General features: G+C 43.9%; 1 protein-coding gene across 1 annotated transcript in view; it reads right to left on the reverse strand.

Annotated features, from left to right (window-relative positions):
* The window catches only part of LOC106606155 (CUB and sushi domain-containing protein 3), a 492,730-nt gene that overhangs the window by 76,028 nt on the left and 393,054 nt on the right, over positions 1–23,648 (reverse strand). The window contains 4 exon segments of the mRNA XM_045717778.1: positions 11,132–11,308; positions 14,151–14,333; positions 21,355–21,528; positions 22,400–22,585. Of these exon segments, the coding sequence (XP_045573734.1) occupies positions 11,132–11,308; positions 14,151–14,333; positions 21,355–21,528; positions 22,400–22,585 (720 nt within the window).

The following is a 23,648-nucleotide window of genomic DNA, read 5'->3' on the forward strand; positions in this document are numbered from 1 at the left end:
TACGCACTTCCCTCTGTAGCGCCTTACGGCCAGATGCCGACCAATTGGGACCAAATATTAAACTTAACATTAATTTATTTATTACAATCTTTAGGGGTGTCAATCATTTTGACCCATAACTTTTAGAGATTGTTTTTACATTTCTTGTTAAATAAAATCTCTTCCTCTGAGAAAGTGTATTAGTATAAAACAATTTAATTTCCACCCCCAAAAATTCTTATGCAATATAGCTCAGTATTTAAAATATATATTTTAAACAGTCATTATTGCTCATCTTTATCAAGGGTGCCAATAATTTCGGACCCCCACTGTATACGCTGACTCTGACTACCGTTGTCGACATGCCATAACATGTCATATACAATCAGAGGTAGATTTCTCTGTGTCTGCTTCGAGTTGTCGTGTGGTCCTGAAAGACACTTCTATAGGCCTGAATAGAAGATCGTGAACGGTCAGGAAACGGCAAAACGAAGCATTTTATCACAACAGAATAGCCGCAGCAGTACATCCTTAAAACACGGTTTTAGTTTCTACCAACTGTTGATTAAACTTTAAACAAATATAACATCTCAAACAAGATCAGAAGTAAATTCCAACCAGTAATACGAAAGCTAGGCTCAGTCTTACGTTCACCTTAGGGGCAAGGTTAATGTAAAAGTATCTCTGATTCACTCTGCCCGTCAGCCAGTCAGGACAATCTTCCCAAAATGACACCCTATTTCCTATGTAGTGCACTGCTTTTGACCAGGGCCCATAGGGTTATGGTGGAGACATACATAGGGAATAGGGTTCCGTTTGGGACACAGCCATTGTAATGTAGAGAGAGCTGTGGGATGCTGAGTTCATCTGTTCAACAATAGAACGGAGCTTTTCATTGGAGCCTCAGTAACTATGCTGTATCTCAGGGTTCCACAACTGGTGGGCCGCGGGTCGAATTTGGCCCGGGTGATTGTATTTGGCGGCCAATGTTTTCTGAGCCAAAAAAACAGACAAACAATTTGTGGTCGATTTGCAGTCTACTAATTATTCATAATGATGTTCCGGCCCCCTGACCATCCGCTCTAAAAAAATTGTCTGAATCGAGAGAGACAGAGAGAGGAAAGAGAGAGAGAGAGAGAGGAAAGAGAGACAGAGAGAGGAAAGAGAGAGAGAGAGAGAGAGAGGGAAAGAGAGATACAGAGAGAGGAAAGAGAGATACAGAGAGAGGAAAGAGAGACAGAGAGGAGAGAGAGACAGAGAGGAGAGAGAGAGGAAAGAGAGAGAGAGAGAGAGAGAGGAAAGAGAGACAGAGACAGAGAGAGGAAAGAGATACAGAGAGAGGAAAGAGAGAGAGAGAGAGAGAGGAAAGAGAGATACAGAGAGAGAGAGAGAGAGAGAGGAGAGAGACAGAGAGGAAAGAGAGAGACAGAGAGAGGAAAGAGAGAGACAGAGAGAGGAAAGAGAGAGACAGAGAGAGGAAAGAGAGAGAGAGAGAGGAAAGAGAGAGACAGAGAGGAAAGAGAGACAGAGGGAAAGAGAGAGACAGAGAGAGGAAAGAGAGAGACAGAGAGGAAAGAGAGAGACAGAGAGGAAAGAGAGAGACAGAGAGGAAAGAGAGAGACAGAGAGGAAAGAGAGAGACAGAGAGGAAAGAGAGAGACAGAGAGGAAAGAGAGAGACAGAGAGGAAAGAGAGAGACAGAGAGGAAAGAGAGAGACAGAGAGGAAAGAGAGAGACAGAGAGAAAGAGAGAGAGAGAGAGAGAGAGACAGAGAGAGAGAGAGAGAGAGGAAAGAGAGACAGAGAGAGGAAAGAGAGAGACAGAGAGGAGAGAGAGAGAGAGAGGAAAGAGAGACAGAGAGACAGAGAGGAGAGAGAGGAAAGAGAGAGACAGAGAGAGGAAAGAGAGACAGAAAGGAAAGTGAGAGACAGAGAGACAGAGAGAGAGAGAGACAGAGAGACAGACAGAGAGACAAAGAGAGAGACAAAGGGAGAGACAAAGAGAGAGACAAAGAGAGATAGAAAGGGAGACAAAGAGAGACAGAAAGGGAAACAAAGAGAGAGACAGAGAGAGAGACAGAGAGAGAGACAAAGAGAGATAGAAAGGGAGACAAAGAGAGATAGAAAGGGAGACAAAGAGAGCGAAAGATACACTGACAGAGAGAGGACACATTGGCAGGAAGCTGCTACAGATTTATACCAACCAGTAAACACATGATTGGTGGGGAGAGAGAGGACAAGAGGAACCATGGAACAATCGATAAATCATCCAATGCTATGTGTCTCTGGCCAAATGGTCTAGCTAGCTCCTAACAATAATACCATCACAACAGGTTCAGACTACTGTATATTAACAGGTATGGTAACTAACAGTTTCAGACTGCTGTATATTAACAGGTATGGTAACTAACAGATTCAGACTACTGTATATTAACAGGTATGGTAACTAACAGATTCAGACTACTGTATATTAACAGGTATGGTAACTAACAGATTCAGACTACTGTATATTAACAGGTATGGTAACTAACAGATTCAGACTACTGTATATTAACAGGTATGGTAACTAACAGATTCAGACTACTGTATATTAACAGGTATGGTAACTAACAGATTCAGACTACTGTATATTAACAGGTATGGTAACTAACAGATTCAGACTACTGTATATTAACAGGTATGGTAACTAACAGATTCAGACTACTGTATATTAACAGGTATGGTAACTAACAGATTCAGACTACTGTATATTAACAGGTATGGTAACTAACAGATTCAGACTACTGTATATTAACAGGTATGGTAACTAACAGGTTCAGACTACTGTATATTAACAGGTATGGTAACTAACAGATTCAGACTACTGTATATTAACAGGTATGGTAACTAACAGATTCAGACTACTGTATATTAACAGGTATGGTAACTAACAGATTCAGACTACTGTATATTAACAGGTATGGTAACTAACAGGTTCAGACTACTGTATATTAACAGGAATGGTAACTAACAGATTCAGACTACTGTATATTAACAGGTATGGTATCTCTGGTCCTAACTAACAACAAATCCAATCCCTTTTAGAGAACTTCCTGGACAAAACGTTCCACTGTAATAGTGAAGGTGTAAACTTGGCAGTAGAAAATCTAAACAGTATATTTGATCTCTCAGCTTCCCTATCTAATCTAAAAATGTCTAACAGAAAACCAAAGAAAATGAACAACACTGACAAATGGTTTGGTGAAGAATGCAAAAACCGAAGAAAGAAATTGAGAAACCTGTCCAACCAAAAACATAGAGACCCAGAAAACCTGAGTCTACTCCTTCACTATGTTGAATCACTAAAACAATACAGAAGACCTGAGTCTACTCCTTCACTATGGTGAATCACTAAAACAATACAGAAAACCTGAGTCTACTCCTTCACTATGTTGAATCACTAAAACAATACAGAAGACCTGAGTATACTCCTTCACTATGGTGAATCACTAAAACAATACAGAAAACCTGAGTCTACTCCTTCACTATGTTGAATCACTAAAACAATACAGAAAACCTGAGTCTACGCCTTCACTATGGTGAATTACTAAAACAATACAGAAGACCTGAGTCTACTCCTTCACTATGGTGAATCACTAAAACAATACAGAAGACCTGAGTCTACTCCTTCACTATGGTGAATCACTAAAACAATACAGAAAACCTGAGTCTACTCCTTCACTATGGTGAATCACTAAAACAATACAGAAAACCTGAGTCTACTCCTTCACTATGTTGAATCACTAAAACAATACAGAAGACCTGAGTCTACTCCTTCACTATGGTGAATCACTAAAACAATACAGAAGACCTGAGTCTACGCCTTCACTATGTTGAATCACTAAAACAATACAGAAAACCTGAGTCTACTCCTTCACTATGGTGAATCACTAAAACAATACAGAAAACCTGAGTCTACTCCTTCACTATGGTGAATCACTAAAACAATACAGAAGACCTGAGTCTACTCCTTCACTATGGTGAATCACTAAAACAATACAGAAAACCTGAGTCTACTCCTTCACTATGGTGAATCACTAAAACAATACAGAAAACCTGAGTCTACTCCTTCACTATGGTGAATCACTAAAACAATACAGAAAACCTGAGTCTACTCCTTCACTATGGTGAATCACTAAAACAATACAGAAAACCTGAGTCTACTCCTTCACTATGTTGAATCACTAAAACAATACAGAAGACCTGAGTCTACTCCTTCACTATGGTGAATCACTAAAACAATACAGAAAACCTGAGTCTACTCCTTCCCTATGGTGAATCACTAAAACAATACAGAAGACCTGAGTCTACTCCTTCACTATGGTGAATCACTAAAACAATACAGAAAACCTGAGTCTACTCCTTCACTATGGTGAATCACTAAAACAATACAGAAAACCTGAGTCTACTCCTTCACTATGGTGAATCACTAAAACAATACAGAAGACCTGAGTCTACTCCTTCACTATGGTGAATCACTAAAACAATACAGAAGACCTGAGTCTACTCCTTCACTATGGTGAATCACTAAAACAATACAGAAAACCTGAGTCTACTCCTTCACTATGGTGAATCACTAAAACAATACAGAAGACCTGAGTCTACTCCTTCCCTATGGTGAATCACTAAAACAATACAGAAATACACTATGGGAAAAGAAGCACGTCAGAAATCAGCTCAATGTGATGGAAGAATCCATACACTCTAACCACTTCTGGGAACATTGGAAAACACTAAACAAACAACAACACGAAGAATTATCTATCCAAAACAGAGATGTATGGGTAAACCACTTCTCCAATCTTTTTGGCTCTATAACAAAGAACAAAGACCAAAAACATATACATGATCAAATACAAACGTTAGAATCAACTATTAAAGACTACCAGAACCCACTGGATTCTCCAATTACCTTGAATGAACTACAGGACAACATAAAAACCCTCCAACTCTAAAAGGCCTGTGGTGTTGATGGTATCCTCAATGAAATTATATAATATACACACAACAAATTCCAATTGGCTATACTAAAACTCTTTAACATCATCCTTAGCTCTGGCATCTTCCCCACGTCACCCCGCTCCTCCGCTCTCTCCACTGGCTTCCAGTCGAAGCTCGCATCCGCTACAAGACCATGGTGCTTGCCTACGGAGCTGTGAGGGGAACGGCACCTCCGTACCTTCAGGCTCTGATCAGGCCCAACACCCAAACAAGGGCACTGCGCTCATCCACCTCTGGCCTGCTCGCCTCACTACCTCTGAGGAAGCACAGTTCCCGCTCAGCCCAGTCAAAACTGTTCGCTGCTCTGGCACCCCAATGGTGGAACAAGCTCCCTCACGACGCCAGGACAGCGGAGTCAATCACCACCTTCCGGAGACACCTGAAACCCCACCTCTTTAAGGAATAACTGGGATAGGATAAAGTAATCCTTCTAACCCCCCCTTAAAAGATTTAGATGCACTATTGTAAAGTGGTTGTTCCACTGGATATCATAAGGTGAATCCACCAATTTGTAAGTCGCTCTGGATAAGAGCGTCTGCTAAATGACTCAAATGTAAATGTAAAAGTGGAGACAAATTTGACCTTAATAACTACCGTAGGATATGCGTCAACAGCAACCTTGGGAAAATCCTCTGCATTATCATTAACAGCAGACTTGTACATTTCCTCAGTGAAAACAATGTACTGAGCAAATGTCAAGTTGGCCTTTTACCAAATTATCGTACGACAGACCACATATTCACGCTGCACACCCTAATTGACAAACAAACAAACCGAAACAAAGGCAAAGTCTTTTCATGCTTTGTTGATTTCAAAAAAGCTTCTGACTCAATTTAGCATGAGGGTCTGCTATACAAATTGATGGAAAGTGGTGTTGGGGGAAAAACATACGACATTATAAAATCCATGTACACAAACAACAAGTCTGCGGTTAAAATTGGCAAAAAAACATCTCTTTCCACAGGGCCGTGGAGTGAGACAGGGATGCAGCTTAAGCCCCACCCTCTTCAACATATATATCAACGAATTGGCGAGGACACTAGAACAGTCTGCAGCACCCGGCCTCACCCTGCTAGAATCTGAAGTTCAATGTCTACTGTTTGCTGATGATCTGGTGCTTCTGTCCCCAACCAAGGAGGGCCTACAGCAACACTTAGATCTTCTGCACAGATTCTGTCAGACCTGGGCCCTGACAGTAAATCTCAGTAAGACCAAAATAATGGTGTTCCAAAAAAGGTCCAGTCGCCAGGATCACAAATACAAATTCCATCTAGACACCGTTGCCCTAGAGCACACAAAAACTATACATACCTCGGCCTAAACATCAGCACCACAGGTAACTTCCACAAAGCTGTGAACGATCTGAGATACAAGGCAAGAAGGGTTTTCTATGCCATCAAAGGGAACATAAAATTCGACATACCAATTAGAATATTGCTAAAAATGCTTGAATCAGTTATAGGACCCATTGCCCTTTATGGTTGTGAGGTCTGGGGTCTGCTCACTAACCAAGAATTCACAAAATGGGACAAACACCAAATTGAGACTCTGCATGCAGAATTCTGCAAAAATATCCTTTGTGTACAACGTAAAACACCAAATAATGCATGCAGAGCAGAATTAGGCCGATACCCGCTAATTATCAAAATCCAGAAAAGAGACGGTAAATTCTACAACCACCTAAAAGGAAGTGATTCCCAAACCTTCCATAGCAAACCCATCACCTACAGAGAGATGAACCTGGAGAAGAGTCCCCTAAGCAAGCTGGTCCTGGGGCTCTGTTCACAAACACAAACAGACCCCACAGAGCCCCAGGACAGCAACACAATTAGACCCAACCAAATCATGAGAAAACAAAAAGATAATTACTTGACACATCGGAAAAAATTCCCAAAATAACAGAGCAAACTGGAATGATATTTGGCTCTAAACAGAGAGTACACAGTGGCAGAATATCTGAAGGAAAGCTTTGACTATGTACAGACTCAGTGAGCATAGCCTTGCTATTGAGAAACGCCACCGTAGGCAGACGGTATCCTGCTATTCCTGATATAGAGCATTACTTATGGGACCCTGCTATTCCTGATATAGAGCATTACTTATGGGACCCTGCTATTCCTGATATAGAGCATTACTTATGGGACCCTGCTATTCCTGATATAGAGCATTACTTATGGGACCCTGCTATTCCTGATATAGAGCATTACTTATGGGACCCTGCTATTCCTGATATAGAGCAATACTTATGGGACCCTGCTATTCCTGATATAGTGCATTACTTATGGGACCCTGCTATTCCTGATATAGAGCAATACTTATGGGACCCTGCTATTCCTGATATAGAGCATTACTTATGGGACCCTGCTATTCCTGATATAGAGCATTACTTATGGGACCCTGCTATTCCTGATATAGAGCATTACTTATGGGACCCTGCTATTCCTGATATAGAGCAATACTTATGGGACCCTGCTATTCCTGATATAGAGCATTACTTATGGGACCCTGCTATTCCTGATATAGAGCATTACTTATGGGACCCTGCTATTCCTGATATAGAGCATTACTTATGGGACCCTGCTATTCCTGATATGGAGCATTACTTATGGGACCCTGCTATTCCTGATATAGAGCATTACTTATGGGACCCTGCTATTCCTGATATAGAGCATTACTTATGGGACCCTGCTATTCCTGATATAGAGCAATACTTATGGGACCCTGCTATTCCTGATATAGAGCATTACTTATGGGACCCTGCTATTCCTGATATAGAGCATTACTTATGGGACCCTGCTATTCCTGATATGGAGCATTACTTATGGGACCCTGCTATTCCTGATATAGAGCATTACTTATGGGACCCTGCTATTCCTGATATAGAGCATTACTTATGGGACCCTGCTATTCCTGATATAGAGCATTACTTATGGGACCCTGCTATTCCTGATATAGAGCATTACTTATGGGACCCTGCTATTCCTGATATAGAGCATTACTTATGGGACCCTGCTATTCCTGATATAGAGCATTACTTATGGGACCCTGCTATTCCTGATATAGAGCATTACTTATGGGACCCTGCTATTCCTGATATAGAGCATTACTTATGGGACCCTGCTATTCCTGATATAGAGCAATACTTATGGGACCCTGCTATTCCTGATATAGAGCATTACTTATGGGACCCTGCTATTCCTGATATAGAGCATTACTTATGGGACCCTGCTATTCCTGATATAGAGCATTACTTATGGGACCCTGCTATTCCTGATATAGAGCATTACTTATGGGACCCTGCTATTCCTAGAGAATAGGGTCGTCAACAGGACTGTTCTACATAGAGAATAGGGTCGTCAACAGGACTGTTCTACATAGAGAATAGGGTCATCAACAGGACTGTTCTACATAGGGAATAGGGTCGTCAACAGGACTGTTCTACATAGGGAATAGGTGTCAACAGTACTGTTCTACATAGGGAATAGGGTCGTCAACAGTACTGTTCTACATAGGGAATAGGGTCGTCAACAGTACTGTTCTACATAGGGAATAGTGTCAACAGTACTGTTCTACATAGAGAATAGGGTCGTCAACAGGACTGTTCTACATAGGGAATAGGGTCGTCAACAGGACTGTTCTACATAGAGAATAGGGTCGTCAACAGGACTGTTCTACATAGGGAATAGGGTCGTCAACAGGACTGTTCTACATAGGGAATAGGGTCGTCAACAGTACTGTTCTACATAGAGAATAGTGTCGTCAACAGGACTGTTCTACATAGGGAATCGGGATGCATTGCAGATACAGACCTGAATGTTTCTGCCTGTCTGATCACTGTCTCAGAGCGACTAGAGAGGCTCCCTGGAAAGCATCACTTCTCTCCAGAGACTCATTTTGGTCCCAAATTGAAACCCTCATCTCTTTCCTCTCCCTCCACCCCCTCCCCCCTCCTCCTCCTCCTCCCTCCACCTCCTCCACCTCCTCCCTCCTCCACCTCCTCCCTCCCCCCCTCCCTCCTCCCTCTCCCTCCACCTCCCCCTCCTCCTCCTCCCTCCACTCTCCTCCCTCCTCCTCCTTCCTCCACCTCCTCCCTCCTCCTCCACCTCCTCCCTCCTCCTCCTCCTCTTCCTCCCCTTATTCTATATCTTGTCTGTACTTCAATTAGTCAGACACAAGAGTAATGATGCTCTGGGAGAAATGTAATTCTGTTAAAGAGTTATTATAGGGCAAATTGAATATAGATTGACACAACATAATTCAATTACAACATATGGGGCTCGTTACTGAAGATGAGTTTCGATAGAAGACAGTCTAACAGAGAGTGAGGACAACATCTACGGCCAGCTGCTATTTAGCATTTTGTATTACTGTAACACTACACCATATCTTTGATTTCAATTAGTTTCAGTTCAGGATGACTAATAGACAGTTTTACTTTTCAGACATTTTGATTGTCATTTCGGATCAGTTAGGAGACGGACCAGGTAGCAGTAGTACTTACTGGTGCAGTTAGGAGACGGACCAGGTAGCAGTAGTACTTACTGGTGCAGTTAGGAGACGGACCAGGTAGCAGTAGTACTTACTGGTGCAGTTAGGAGACGGACCAGGTAGCAGTAGTACTTACTGGTGCAGATAGGAGACGGACCAGGTAGCAGTAGTACTTACTGGTGCAGTTAGGAGACGGTGCTGGACCAGGTAGCAGTAGTACTTACTGGTGCAGTTAGGAGCGGTGCTGGACCAGGTAGCAGTAGTACTTACTGGTGCAGTTAGGAGACGGACCAGGTAGCAGTAGTACTTACTGGTGCAGTTAGGAGACGGACCAGGTAGCAGTAGTACTTACTGGTGCAGTTAGGAGACGGACCAGGTAGCAGTAGTACTTACTGGTGCAGTTAGGAGACGGACCAGGTAGCAGTAGTACTTACTGGTGCAGTTAGGAGACGGACCAGGTAGCAGTAGTACTTACTGGTGCAGTTAGGAGACGGACCAGGTAGCAGTAGTACTTACTGGTGCAGTTAGGAGACGGACCAGGTAGCAGTAGTACTTACTGGTGCAGTTAGGAGACGGACCAGGTAGCAGTAGTACTTACTGGTGCAGTTAGGAGACGGACCAGGTAGCAGTAGTACTTACTGGTGCAGTTAGGAGACGGACCAGGTAGCAGTAGTACTTACTGGTGCAGTTAGGAGACGGACCAGGTAGCAGTAGTACTTACTGGTGCAGTTAGGAGACGGACCAGGTAGCAGTAGTACTTACTGGTGCAGCTAGGAGACGGACCAGGTAGCAGTAGTACTTACTGGTGCAGCTAGGAGACGGACCAGGTAGCAGTAGTACTTACTGGTGCAGTTAGGAGACGGACCAGGTAGCAGTAGTACTTACTGGTGCAGCTAGGAGACGGACCAGGTAGCAGTAGAACTTACTGGTGCAGCTAGGAGACGGACCAGGTAGCAGTAGTACTTACTGGTGCAGCTAGGAGACGGACCAGGTAGCAGTAGTACTTACTGGTGCAGTTAGGAGACGGACCAGGTAGCAGTAGTACTTACTGGTGCAGTTAGGAGACGGACCAGGTAGCAGTAGTACTTACTGGTGCAGTTAGGAGACGGACCAGGTAGCAGTAGTACTTACTGGTGCAGTTAGGAGACGGACCAGGTAGCAGTAGTACTTACTGGTGCAGTTAGGAGACGGACCAGGTAGCAGTAGTACTTACTGGTGCAGTTAGGAGACGGACCAGGTAGCAGTAGTACTTACTGGTGCAGTTAGGAGACGGACCAGGTAGCAGTAGTACTTACTGGTGCAGTTAGGAGACGGACCAGGTAGCAGTAGTACTTACTGGTGCAGTTAGGAGACGGACCAGGTAGCAGTAGTACTTACTGGTGCAGTTAGGAGACGGACCAGGTAGCAGTAGTACTTACTGGTGCAGTTAGGAGACGGACCAGGTAGCAGTAGTACTTACTGGTGCAGTTAGGAGACGGACCAGGTAGCAGTAGTACTTACTGGTGCAGTTAGGAGACGGACCAGGTAGCAGTAGTACTTACTGGTGCAGTTAGGAGACGGACCAGGTAGCAGTAGTACTTACTGGTGCAGTTAGGAGAGTGCGGACCAGGTAGCAGTAGTACTTACTGGTGCAGTTAGGAGCGGTGCCGGACCAGGTGCCGTTGGCCAGACAGTGTCTGGTGGGCGTGCCTGAGAGGAGGTATCCATCCATACAGGAGTAGACTACAGAGTGGGTGAAGGTCGTACCGTCGACCCGGAAAATACGGCCGTGAGCAGGGGTCCCCGGGTTACCACAGTGCACCGCTGGAGTGGAGGAGAGGCATAGAGGGGGGGAGAGAGAAAGAAAGAAAGAAAGAAAGAAAGAAAGAAAGAAAGAAAGAAAGAAAGAAAGAAAGGGAGAGAGAAAGAGCGTGAAAGAAAGACAGAGAAAGAGAGAGAGAGAGAGAACGGGAGACAGAAAGAGAGAGAACGAGAGACAGAGTGAGAAAGAGAGAGAACGAGAGACAGAGCGAGAGAACGAGAGACAGAGTGAGCGAGAGAACGAGAGACAGAGCAAGAGAACGAGAGACAGAGAGAGAGAACGAGAGACAGAGAGAGAGAACGAGAGACAGAGTGAGAGAGAGAACGAGAGACAGAGAGAGCGAGAGAACGAGAGACAGAGAGAGCGAGAGAACGAGAGACAGAGAGAGCGAGAGAACGAGAGACAGAGAGAGAGAACGAGAGACAGAAAGAGAGAGAACGAGAGACAGAGAGAGAACGAGAGACAGAAAGAGAGAGAACGAGAGACAGAGAGAGAACGAGAGACAGAAAGAGAGAGAACGAGAGAGAGAGAGACAGAGAGAGAGACAGAGAGAGAGAACGAGAGACAGAGAGAGAGAACGAGAGACAGAGTGAGAGAGAGAACGAGAGACAGAGAGAGAGAGAGAACGAGAGACAGAGAGAGAGAGAGAACGAGAGACAGAGAGAGCGAGAGAACGAGAGACAGAGAGAGCGAGAGAACGAGAGACAGAGAGAGCGAGAGAACGAGAGACAGAGAGAGAGAACGAGAGACAGAAAGAGAGAGAACGAGAGACAGAAAGAGAGAGAACGAGAGAGAGAGAGACAGAGAGAGAGAACGAGAGACAGAGAGAGAGAACGAGAGACAGAGAGAGAGAACGAGAGAGAGAGAGAGAGAGACAGAGACAGAGAGCGAGACAGAGAGCGAGACAGAGAGAGAGACAGAGAGAGAGACAGACAGAGAGACAGAGTTAAGGAGGGTCAAGAACACTAATTGCTAAACACTGATCTAATGTCTTTCTAACGTCTGTCTAAAACATAAAATGTGACTCATCCAACTCAGATGATAATAAATGTCATGTTTGGTAGCAGGAAACTCAGAGAGGATTCTGTTCTGTTTCCCGGTGTTTCCACCCAGCACTTCATTATATTTCATTACCAAATGATTTGCCTTCTCAAATGACTTAATTGTCTGGAAAATTGTGAAATGATTTCTGAGGCAGGCAGCTAGGCTGTAGGGTGAGCTGGTAGGAAGGAAGGAGAGGTTTCCCCACTCAATCACTTCCTGACATGACGAGGCCACTGAAAGGGGTTGAACGTGCTCTGAATGTGTTTGGCTGTTATATAAGTAGTGCACTACATTTGACCAGAGCCCTATTGATCCTATCACATATGGTGCCATTTGGGATGCACCTTATTCAGCACCTTTCATTGCTGTGGACCCTTGGTCGAAAGAAGTTCCCTATATGGAGAAAGTGTTTCATTTTGGAACGGACAATATGTTCAATCTGTGGTAAATATCCCCCGCCGTTTCAGTAGATTACAAAGCACCGGGACGATAGGCTCACATTGCTCTGGGTTAAACGCCAGTCAAGCTCTTAGCTCAAAAGCTGAAGCAGAAACAGACAGAGTTCAGTCATGGAGAGGATCGAGCCTGACAGGAATAGAGGATAGAACTAACCGTCTATTAATCAGTTCAGCTACAGGACACATCAAGGCTAGAGTGGGTGAACGGGGAGTTCCTGTCGTATTTAAAAAAAAAGGACATTTATGTCTCAACTGCCACCCTGTTCTACCTTTTGACACAATGTAGTTCAAAGGTCATTAAATAGACAGCAGCCGTGGTCGTTGTGTCTGTCAGGCTGAGAGAGTTTATAACCGTCAGGGAGAAAGGGAAGGCCGTGTCAAGAGATTCTCTGCCATTTCCGGTCGAACCCCTGAGGCAATTTATGCACTGCAGCAGAGAAGTGGCCTGTGATTCAATATTTAAAATGTCATTAATCACATCAGAAGTTGCCTTGAGGCTGAGAAATAAAGGCTTTTACTAGGATTATGGAAGCGAAGAAATATTGGTCGGTTGGCTTTGAGCGCTGTCTTTTTCTAAGGACAATGTGCTGCCGAAATATACTCATTTATAGCTAATTGCATTTTCATTGTTTGTGTGCTCCTGTGTGTACCACTGTGCTCCTCCCTGTGCCACTGTGTGTACCACTGTGCTCCTGCCTGTGCCACTGTGCTCCTACCTGTGCTCCTGTGTGCAACTGTGCTCCTGCCTGTGCCACTGTGTTTACCACTGTGCTCCAACCTGTGCTCCTGTTGTGTTTGTGTGCTCCTGTGTGTGCTCCTGTGTGTACCACTGTGCTCCTACCTGTGCCACTGTGTGTACCACTGTGCTCCTACCTGTGCTCCTGTGTGTACCACTGTGCTCCTACCTGTGCTCCTGTGTGTGCCACTGTGCTCCTGCCTGTGCTCCTGTGTGTACCACTGTGCTCCTACCTGTGCTCCTGTGTGTGCCACTGTGCTCCTGCCTGTGCTCCTGTGTGTGCCACTGTGCTCCTGCCTGTGCTCCTGTGTGTGCCACTGTGCTCCTGCCTGTGCTCCTGTGTGTGCCACTGTGCTCCTGTGTGTACCACTGTGCTCCTGCCTGTGCTCCTGTGTGTACCACTGTGCTCCTGTGTGTACCCTGTGCTCCTGCCTGTGCTCCTGTGTGTACCACTGTGCTCCTGCCTGTGCTCCTGTGTGTACCACTGTGCTCCTGTGTGTACCACTGTGCTCCTGCCTACTGTAAACCATTAGATACATCCAATCTCCATGCTCTTGTCTCTAAACATGTAGTATCCCCATCCCTGTCCAGTCCATCAAGCCTCACGTTTGCAGAAGGGCTGTCTCCCAGACCAGGTTCCATTGGGAAAGCAGATCCTCTCAGCTGAGCCATACAGTGTGTGTCCCACAGCGCAGGTGAAGCGGACTTTACTACGCAGATGGAAGTTGCTGGCCTCTCTGCTTGCATGGACGGGTGTACCAGGGTCCCCACAGCTGCCTACAGAGTCTCCTACACAGGACAGAGAGAGAGAGAGAGACAGAATGAACTTGACTGCTCAGTCTGCATTTGACTTGACCCCTCAGTCTGCATTTGACTTGACCGCTCAGTCTGCATTTGACTTGACCGCTCAGTCTGCATTTGACTTGACCACTCAGTCAGCATTTGACTTGACTTCTCAGTCTGCATTCCAAATGGAACCCTATTCCATATATAGTGCACTACTTTAGACCAGGGCCCTATTCCATATATAGTGCACTACTTTAGACCAGGGCCCTATTCCCTATATAGTGCACTACTTTAGACCAGGGCCCTATTCCCTATATAGTGCACTACTTTAGACCAGGGCCCTATTCCCTATGTAGTGCACTGCGGGTCCTGATCAAACGTAGTGCCCTATATAGGGAATAGGGTTCCATTTGGGGTGCAGCCTCAGTGTAAAGTGCTGTTGGAAGAGGCAGTACAAAACGATGCAACAATGAACATTTGCCTTGGAGCCAGTAACCTCAGTAACCTCATTCCAGCTGACATGATGTCATTGTAAGTAAGAATTTGTTCTTAAATGACTTGACTAGTTAAATAAAGGTTAATAAAATACAAACACATAAGAACCCAGACGGGTGTAGATAACAGACGGTGTAGATAACAGACAGGTGTAGATAACAGACAGGTGTAGATAACAGACGGTGTAGATAACAGACAGAATAGACAGGTGTAGATAACAGACAGGTGTAGATAACAGACAGAATAGACAGGTGTAGATAACAGACAGGTGTAGATAACAGACAGAATAGACAGGTGTAGATAACAGACGGTGTAGATAACAGACAGGTGTAGATAACAGACGGGTGTAGATAACAGACAGGTGTAGATAACAGACAGAATAGACAGGTGTAGATAACAGACAGGTGTAGATAACAGACAGGTGTAGATAACAGACAGGTGTAGATAACAGACGGGTGTAGATAACAGACGGGTGTAGATAACAGACAGGTGTAGATAACAGACAGGTGTAGATAACAGACAGGTGTAGATAACAGACAGGGTAACAGACAGGTGTAGATAACAGACAGGTGTAGATAACAGACAGGTGTAGATAACAGACAGGTGTAGATAACAGACGGGTGTAGATAACAGACAGAATAGACAGGTGTAGATAACAGACAGGTGTAGATAACAGACAGGTGTAGATAACAGACAGGTGTAGTTAACAGACGGGTGTAGATAACAGACAGGTGTAGATAACAGACAGGTGTAGATAACAGACAGGTGGAGTTAACAGACAGGTGGAGTTAACAGACAGGTGGAGATAACAGACAGGTGCAGATAACAGACAGGTGTAGATAACAGACAGGTGTAGATAACAGACAGGTGGAGTTAACAGACAGGTGTAGTTAACAGACAGGTGTAGATAACAGACAGGTGTAGATAACAGACAGGTGTAGATAACAGACAGGTGTAGATAACAGACAGGTGTAGATAACAGACGGGTGTAGATAACAGACGGGTGTAGATAACAGACGGGTGTAGATAACAGACGGGTGGAGATAACAGACAGGTGTAGATAACAGACAGGTGTAGATAACAGACGGGTGGAGATAACAGACAGGTGTAGATAACAGACAGGGGGACTTAACAGACAGGTGTAGATAACAGACAGGTGTAGATAACAGACAGGTATAGATAACAGGTGAATCAGAGGTACGTTGTGAGTGCTCTAGCTTTCACATTAACCTGAACTTTCCTAGGAAGCAGTAACAGATGCAGTGTTAGAGTGTTACCCTGGCTCTGTCCCTAATGGCACCCAATTCCCTACGTAGTGCACTACTTGGTCTAAGGTAGTGCACTACGTAGGGAATAGGATGCCATTTGTGACACAACCGAAACCTCAGTCTTTGCAAACGAATTAGTGGAGGCGCTTTATGGTAGCTTAATTTTCCCCCATTAAAAAGCTTCCCCAGTGGAAAACTGGGACATGTTCCCTTCTGAAGCTGAGGAGGAGGAGGAGAGAGGAGAGAAGGAGGGGAAGACAGGAGAGGAGGAGAGGAGAGGAGGAGGGGAAGAGAGAATGAGTGTGACTGATCCCATCTTCTGAATATGTCATATTGTAATGAAGAACAGAACAAGTCAAACAGAGCAGATCAGAGTACAACGAGAGAGAGAGAGCGAGAGAGAAAGAGAGAGCGAGAGAAAGAGAGAGCGAGAGAGAGAGTGAGAGAGAGAAAGAGAGCGTGAGAGCGAGAGAGAGCGAGTCAGTCCAATACACAAGGGACATCTCCAACGCAGCAGACTACACTACACCCACAAATGCGTCTTCTTCTCTCTCTCTTAAAAGTGAAAGAGCAAAACATATGTGGAATTAAGAGAAAAAAATGGCTTCAGGAAAGAAAGTCTGAAAAAGACTATCAACACCGGATCATTCACTATGTAGCTAGCTGTGTATATACATTCACTATGTAGCTAGCTGTGTATATACATTCACTATGTAGCTAGCTAGCTGTGTATATACATTCACTATGTAGCTAGCTGTCTGTGTATATACATTCACTATGTAGCTAGCTGTCTGTGTATATACATTCACTATGTAGCTAGCTAGCTGTGTATATACATTCACTATGTAGCTAGCTGTCTGTGTATATACATTCACTATGTAGCTAGCTAGCTGTGTATATACATTCACTATGTAGCTAGCTGTCTGTGTATATACATTCACTATGTAGCTAGCTGTCTGTGTATATACATTCACTATGTAGCTAGCTGTGTATATACATTCACTATGTAGCTAGCTAGCTGTGTATATACATTCACTATGTAGCTAGCTAGCTGTGTATATACATTCACTATGTAGCTAGCTAGCTGTGTATATACATTCACTATGTAGCTAGCTGTCTGTGTATATCCATTGACTATGTAGCTAGCTGTCTGTGTATATACATTCACTATGTAGCTAGCTGTCTGTGTATATACATTCACTATGTAGCTAGCTGTCTGTGTATATACATTCACTATGTAGCTAGCTGTGTATATACATTCACTATGTAGCTAGCTGTGTATATACATTCACTATGTAGCTAGCTGTGTATATACATTCACTATGTAGCTAGCTGTCTGTGTATATACATTCACTATGTAGCCAGCTGTGTATATACATTCACTATGTAGCTAGCTGTGTATATACATTCACTATGTAGAGCTAGCTGTGTATATACATTCACTATGTAGCTAGCTGTGTATATACATTCACTATGTAGCTAGCTGTCTGTGTATATACATTCACTATGTAGCCAGCTGTGTATATACATTCACTATGTAGCTAGCTGTGTATATACATTCACTATGTAGCTAGCTAGCTGTGTATATACATTCACTATGTAGCTAGCTAGCTGTGTATATACATTCACTATGTAGCTAGCTGTCTGTGTATATACATTCACTATGTAGCCAGCTGTGTATATACATTCACTATGTAGCTAGCTGTGTATATACATTCACTATGTAGCTAGCTGTGTATATACACTCACTATGTAGCTAGCTGTCTGAGAATATACATTCACTATGTAGCCAGCTGTGTATATACATTCACTATGTAGCCAGCTGTGTATATACATTCACTATGTAGCTAGCTGTCTGTGTATATACATTCACTATGTAGCTAGCTGTCTGTGTATATACATTCACTATGTAGCTAGCTGTGTATATACATTCACTATGTAGCTAGCTGTGTATATACATTCACTATGAAGCTAGCTGTGTATATACATTCACTATGTAGCTAGCTGTGTATATACATTCACTATGTAGCTAGCTGTGTATATACATTCACTATGTAGCTAGCTGTGTATATACATTCACTATGTAGCTAGCTGTGTATATACATTCACTATGTAGCTAGTTGTGTATATACATTCACTATGTAGCTAGCTGTGTATATACATTCACTATGTAGCTAGCTGTGCATATACATTCACTATGTAGCTAGCTGTGTATATACATTCACTATGTAGCTAGCTGTGTATATACATTCACTATGTAGCTAGCTGTGTATATACATTCACTATGTAGCTAGTTGTGTATATACATTCACTATGTAGCTAGCTGTGTATATACATTCACTATGTAGCTAGCTGTGTATATACATTCACTATGTAGCTAGCTGTGTATATACACTACAGCCCCGTCGATGAGAGTTGGGCCGTGCTCGGTCCTCTTTTTCCTAAAGTCCATGATCGTCTCCTTTGTTTTGATGATGTTGAGTGAGAGGTTGTTTTCCTGACACCACACTCCAAGTGCCCTCACCTCCTCCCTGTAGGCTGTCTCGTCGTTGTTGGTAATCAAGCCCACTATTGTTGTGTTGTCTGCAAACTTGATGATTGGGTTGGAGGCGTGCATGGCCACGCAGTCGTGGGTGAACAGGGAGTACAGGAGGGGGCTGAGAACGCACCCTTGTGGGGCTCCAGTGTTGAGGGTCAGCGAAATGGAGATGTTGTTTCCTACCTTCACCAACTGGGGGCGGCCTGTCAGAAAGTCCAGAACCCAATTGCACAGGGCGGGGTTGAGATCCAGGGCCTCTAGCTTGATGATGAGCTTGGAGGGTACTATGGTGTTAAATGCTGAGCTGTAGTCAATGAACAGCATTCTTACATAGGTATTCCTCTTGTCCAGATGGGATAGGGCAGTGTGCATTGTGATGGCGATTGCATCGTCTTTGGACCTGTTGGGGTGGTATGCAAACTGAAGCGGGGCTAGGGTGGCCGGTAAGGTGGAGGTGATATGATCCTTGACTAGTCTCTCAAAGCACTTCATAAGGACAGACGTGAGTGCTAGTAGTCATGTAGTTCAGTTATCTTTGCCTTCTTGGGTACAGGAACTATGGTGGCCGTCTTGAAGCATGTGGGAACAGCAGACTGGGATAAGGATTGATTGAATATGTCCATAAACACAGACCTTGTTGGCGGGCCGCAACGGTGGCACTGTATTATCCCCTCAAAGTGGGCAAAGAAAGTGTTTAGTTTGTCTGGAAACGTGACGTCGGTGTCCGTGATGTGGCTGGTTTTCGTTTTGTAGTTCGTGATTTCCTGTAGACTCTGCCTCATCCGTCTCGTGTCTGAGCCGTTGAATTGCGACTCCACTTTGTCCCTGTAGCGGCATTTCGCTTGTTTGATTGACTTGCGGAGGGAATAACTACACTGTTTATATTCAGCCATATTCCCAAACCTCTGGCGCAACTAGAGAACATTACCAACCCCTACGCTCTGTATTTTCCGCTGGCTGCCTCTCCATCACAGAAAGCACTGAGCTGGGCTGAAACACCTGCATTTTGGAGCCGCTTTACTCAACAACAAAAAGAAAGAGACCTTGTTTGTATGCGGCTTTATTAACTCAATTATTATTTTTATATTGTTTACATTGTAAATTGATATGTGATATGTATTATAGCCAAAATAACATGCAAAATAGCCCCCCCCTTCCTTTTGTTGCTAGAAATGTCAGGCTCAAAACGGGTCCTTGAGTGACGGGTCGCCACTGACCTTGTCAGTCTATGTCATGGAAAGAGCAGGTGTTCTTAATGTTTTGTAGACTCACTGTGTACTGTCATATCATAGCACATTGTAGCGACGTATTGTTTTAATGCCATATGTGTCCAGATTTCTCTAATGAGGCTTAAATGAAATGTAAGTGATTTGCTTATTTTTTACATTTTATGAAAGTACAGACTCAGCGGTTCAAAATTATTTTTCATAAAATGTAGTTGGAGGAAACATGGGAAAGTTTAAGTTTTGAAATTTGATAGACTTGTTATCCCACTTCAGAGACAAGTGTGAGAAAATGCTCTTCGAAAGATTTTGCTGAGATTTTCACACTTCCTAGAGAGCTCTTATTTGTTTACGCCCATTCAGCATCGTTCATATCCTCTTAAGCGTCAGACCCATCCCAGACACACATGTAAATATAAATAACTTCCAATTAGTGAACAGCGTAGAGCAAACTTTGAAATAAAACTTTGAAAACAAGATGTAAATGTGTTGTTTTAAACTTCCTAAAGTTCATGTAATGATATTAAAACAGTAGGCTATGCTAACCATACGTGAGCAGTATGCTGCTAAAGGTCTGGCGGAAAACAACCCAGCGGAGACTCGCTTCATAAACAGTCTCCATGACAACCTGGAGAAGCTGATCATAGAACATATAAATCAAATAAATATGAACAGTGAGGTAATGGTTCTTCCCTGAACAGTGAGGTAATGGTTCTTCCCTGAACAGTGAGGTATGGGTTCTTCCCTGAACAGTGAGGTAATGGTTCTTCCCTGAACAGTGAGGTATGGGTTCTTCCCTGAACAGTGAGGTAATGGTTCTTCCCTGAACAGTGAGGTATGGGTCCTTCCCTGAACAGTGAGGTATGGGTCCTTCCCTGAACAGTGAGGTATGGGTTCTTCCCTGAACAGTGAGGTAATGGTTCTTCCCTGAACAGTGAGGTATGGGTTCTTCCCTGAACAGTGAGGTAATGGTTCTTCCCTGAACAGTGAGGTATGGGTTCTTCCCTGAACAGTGAGGTAATGGTTCTTCCCTGAACAGTGAGGTAATTGTTCTTCCCTGAACAGTGAGGTATGGGTTCTTCCCTGAACAGTGAGGTATGGGTTCTTCCCTGAACAGTGAGGTATGGGTTCTTCCCTGAACAGTGAGGTATGGGTTCTTCCCTGAACAGTGAGGTATGGGTTCTTCCCTGAACAGTGAGGTATGGGTTCTTCCCTGAACAGTGAGGTATGGGTTCTTCCCTGAACAGTGAGGTATGGGTTCTTCCCTGAACAGTGAGGTATGGGTTCTTCCCTGAACAGTGAGGTATGGGTTCTTCCCTGAACAGTGAGGTAATGGTCCTTACCTGAACAGTGAGGTATGGGTCCTTACCTGAACAGTGAGGTAATTGTCCTTACCTGAACAGTGAGGTAATTGTCCTTACCTGAACAGTGAGGTATGGGTCCTTACCTGAACAGTGAGGTATGGGTCCTTACCTGAACAGTGAGGTATGGGTCCTTACCTGAACAGTGAGGTATGGGGCCGCTCCAGTGTCCATTGATTTGACAGGTGAGTGATGACTCTCCAATCAGCTCTCTGTCCCCTGAACAGGAGTACTGCACCGTGGAGCCAAACGAGAACTTTTCCCCAACCATGGTACCGTAGGGAGGAGAGCCAGGGTTTCCACAGTCCTCCTCTGTAAGACACAATAACATTCCCCATAGCCAACAGTCAGCTTTTTATGGCTCATTGACATTGTTTACGTCCCAAATGGCACCCTATTCCTTATGTAGTGCACTACTTTTAACTACAGCCCTATTGCCCCTATATAGGGAATGGGGTGCCATTTGGGATGTAGTCATCATTAACACAACACTCTTAGAATAAAAAGGGTTCCAAAAGGGTTCTTTGGCTGTCATCATAGGAGAATCCCTTTTGGTTCCAGGTAGAACTCTTTTGGGTTCCATGTAGAACTCTCTGTGGAAAGGGTTCTAACTTTTTTTTAAAGAGATACTGTAGGTCAGTATAACCATTACAGTCAGCCCTTATTAGGTCATTAGCATTTAGACAGACATTGGTTACACACATTTGTAACCTATACAAATCAAGTTCAGTAAGGATAAAACACATGGCTAGAAAGAACAACAGGTAGATAGTGGAGAGCTAATGATAAGTACTATTGCACAATACATGTGAACTGTGGATCAACCCTTGGTGTGACTAGGCTGCCTTTTTCTCTCTAGTCTCCTCCAGCACCTCAGTAGCTGTGGGTGTGTGGTACAGATGTAGGATCTTAATTTGACCTGTATTGTGGCAGCAAAATAATCCTGCAGCAACAGGATTTGAATGTTTAGTCCATGATGTTGATTGATCGAGGGGGGGGGGGTCAAACGTGGTCACATGAAAAGTGGAATACTGTTAATACAACCGTGTGACAGAGCCGGTTTTCAGTGAATTTATGTAAATCACGAAACTCATCTGCATTTCCTCAGCAACAAAACAGTGATCAAATTAAGATCCTACATCTGTAGCTAGAACAAGTTGTGAAGAGAAAACAGACAACGTACCAAGACATTCAGGTAGAGGTTTGTCCCAGTGGCCAATAGGTTGACAGGTCAGCGCAGAGGAACCAAACAAGTAGTATCCAGGGTTACAGGTGTAGAACACCACACTGCCCAGCGTGAAGTTACCGTGCTCTATCTTACTCTCCCTGATAGAGTTAGCTGGGATGCCTGGGTCTGTGCAGTTCACCACTGGAGGGAAATAAAACACAGAATTATTAGCATTATATCATTGTTAATACAATGATAACTATTGGTCAAAACTAAGGTATGAATTAATAACTACTGTCAAAACGACTATCAATAACAACTATTGTCAAAACTACTGTATCAATATCAACTATTGTCAAAACTACTGTATCAATATCAACTATTGTCAAAACTATGTCAATATTTCCCTCCTAGCCTGGTCTCAGATCCGTTTGCACTGTCTTGACTACTCCTAGAAAGCACAAACCGATCTGGGACCAGGCTACAACTTCCCTAATGAACATATATATTTTCCTATCAACCATGGTCTAACCATAGATCTAACTGTGGGAAGCTCATCCACTACAGTATATTCCATCTGGCTGAGCTAGTCATTAGAAAGTGCTATCTGTGTTATCTGTCAAGTGTCGTCTGTGTTCAATTGCCAGTTAATAATAAAATCGCTGAAATGACACAAATTGCAGCCTGCTCCTGTTTATACTGTGAATAGCTTATCTGCACTTGATGTACCCGTGCTATATTATTAAGTATTTTAAATACTAATGATGCTTAAAATGACTCATTTATTTTCCAGAGATTTACTGTCAGACGTCTGTGCTCTGATGTTTCTGTAGCCAATGACACGCTTTGAAAGGCGGGTCATGTCTCACATCAACACCATCATCCCAGAGACCCTGGACCCACTCCAATTCACATACCGCCCCAACAGATCCACAGATGACACAATCTCTATTGCACTCCACACTACCCTTTCCCACCTGGACAAAAGGAACACCTATGTGAGAATGCTATTTATTGACTACAGCTCAGCGTTCAACACCATAGTGCCCTCAAAGCTCATCACTAAGCTAAGGATCCTGGGACTAAACACCTCCCTCTGCAACTGGATCCTGGACTTCCTGACGGGCCGCCCTCAGGTGGTAAGGGGGGCCCCGCAGTGCGTGTTTAGTCCCCTTCTGTACTCCCTGTTCACCCGCGACTCCAACACCTTTGTTATGTTGTGGTGGCAGGTAGCCTAGCGGTTAGAGTGTTGGGCCAGTAACCG

This window comes from Salmo salar, chromosome ssa05 (assembly GCF_905237065.1).
Source record: "Salmo salar chromosome ssa05, Ssal_v3.1, whole genome shotgun sequence".
NCBI lineage: Eukaryota > Metazoa > Chordata > Actinopteri > Salmoniformes > Salmonidae > Salmo > Salmo salar.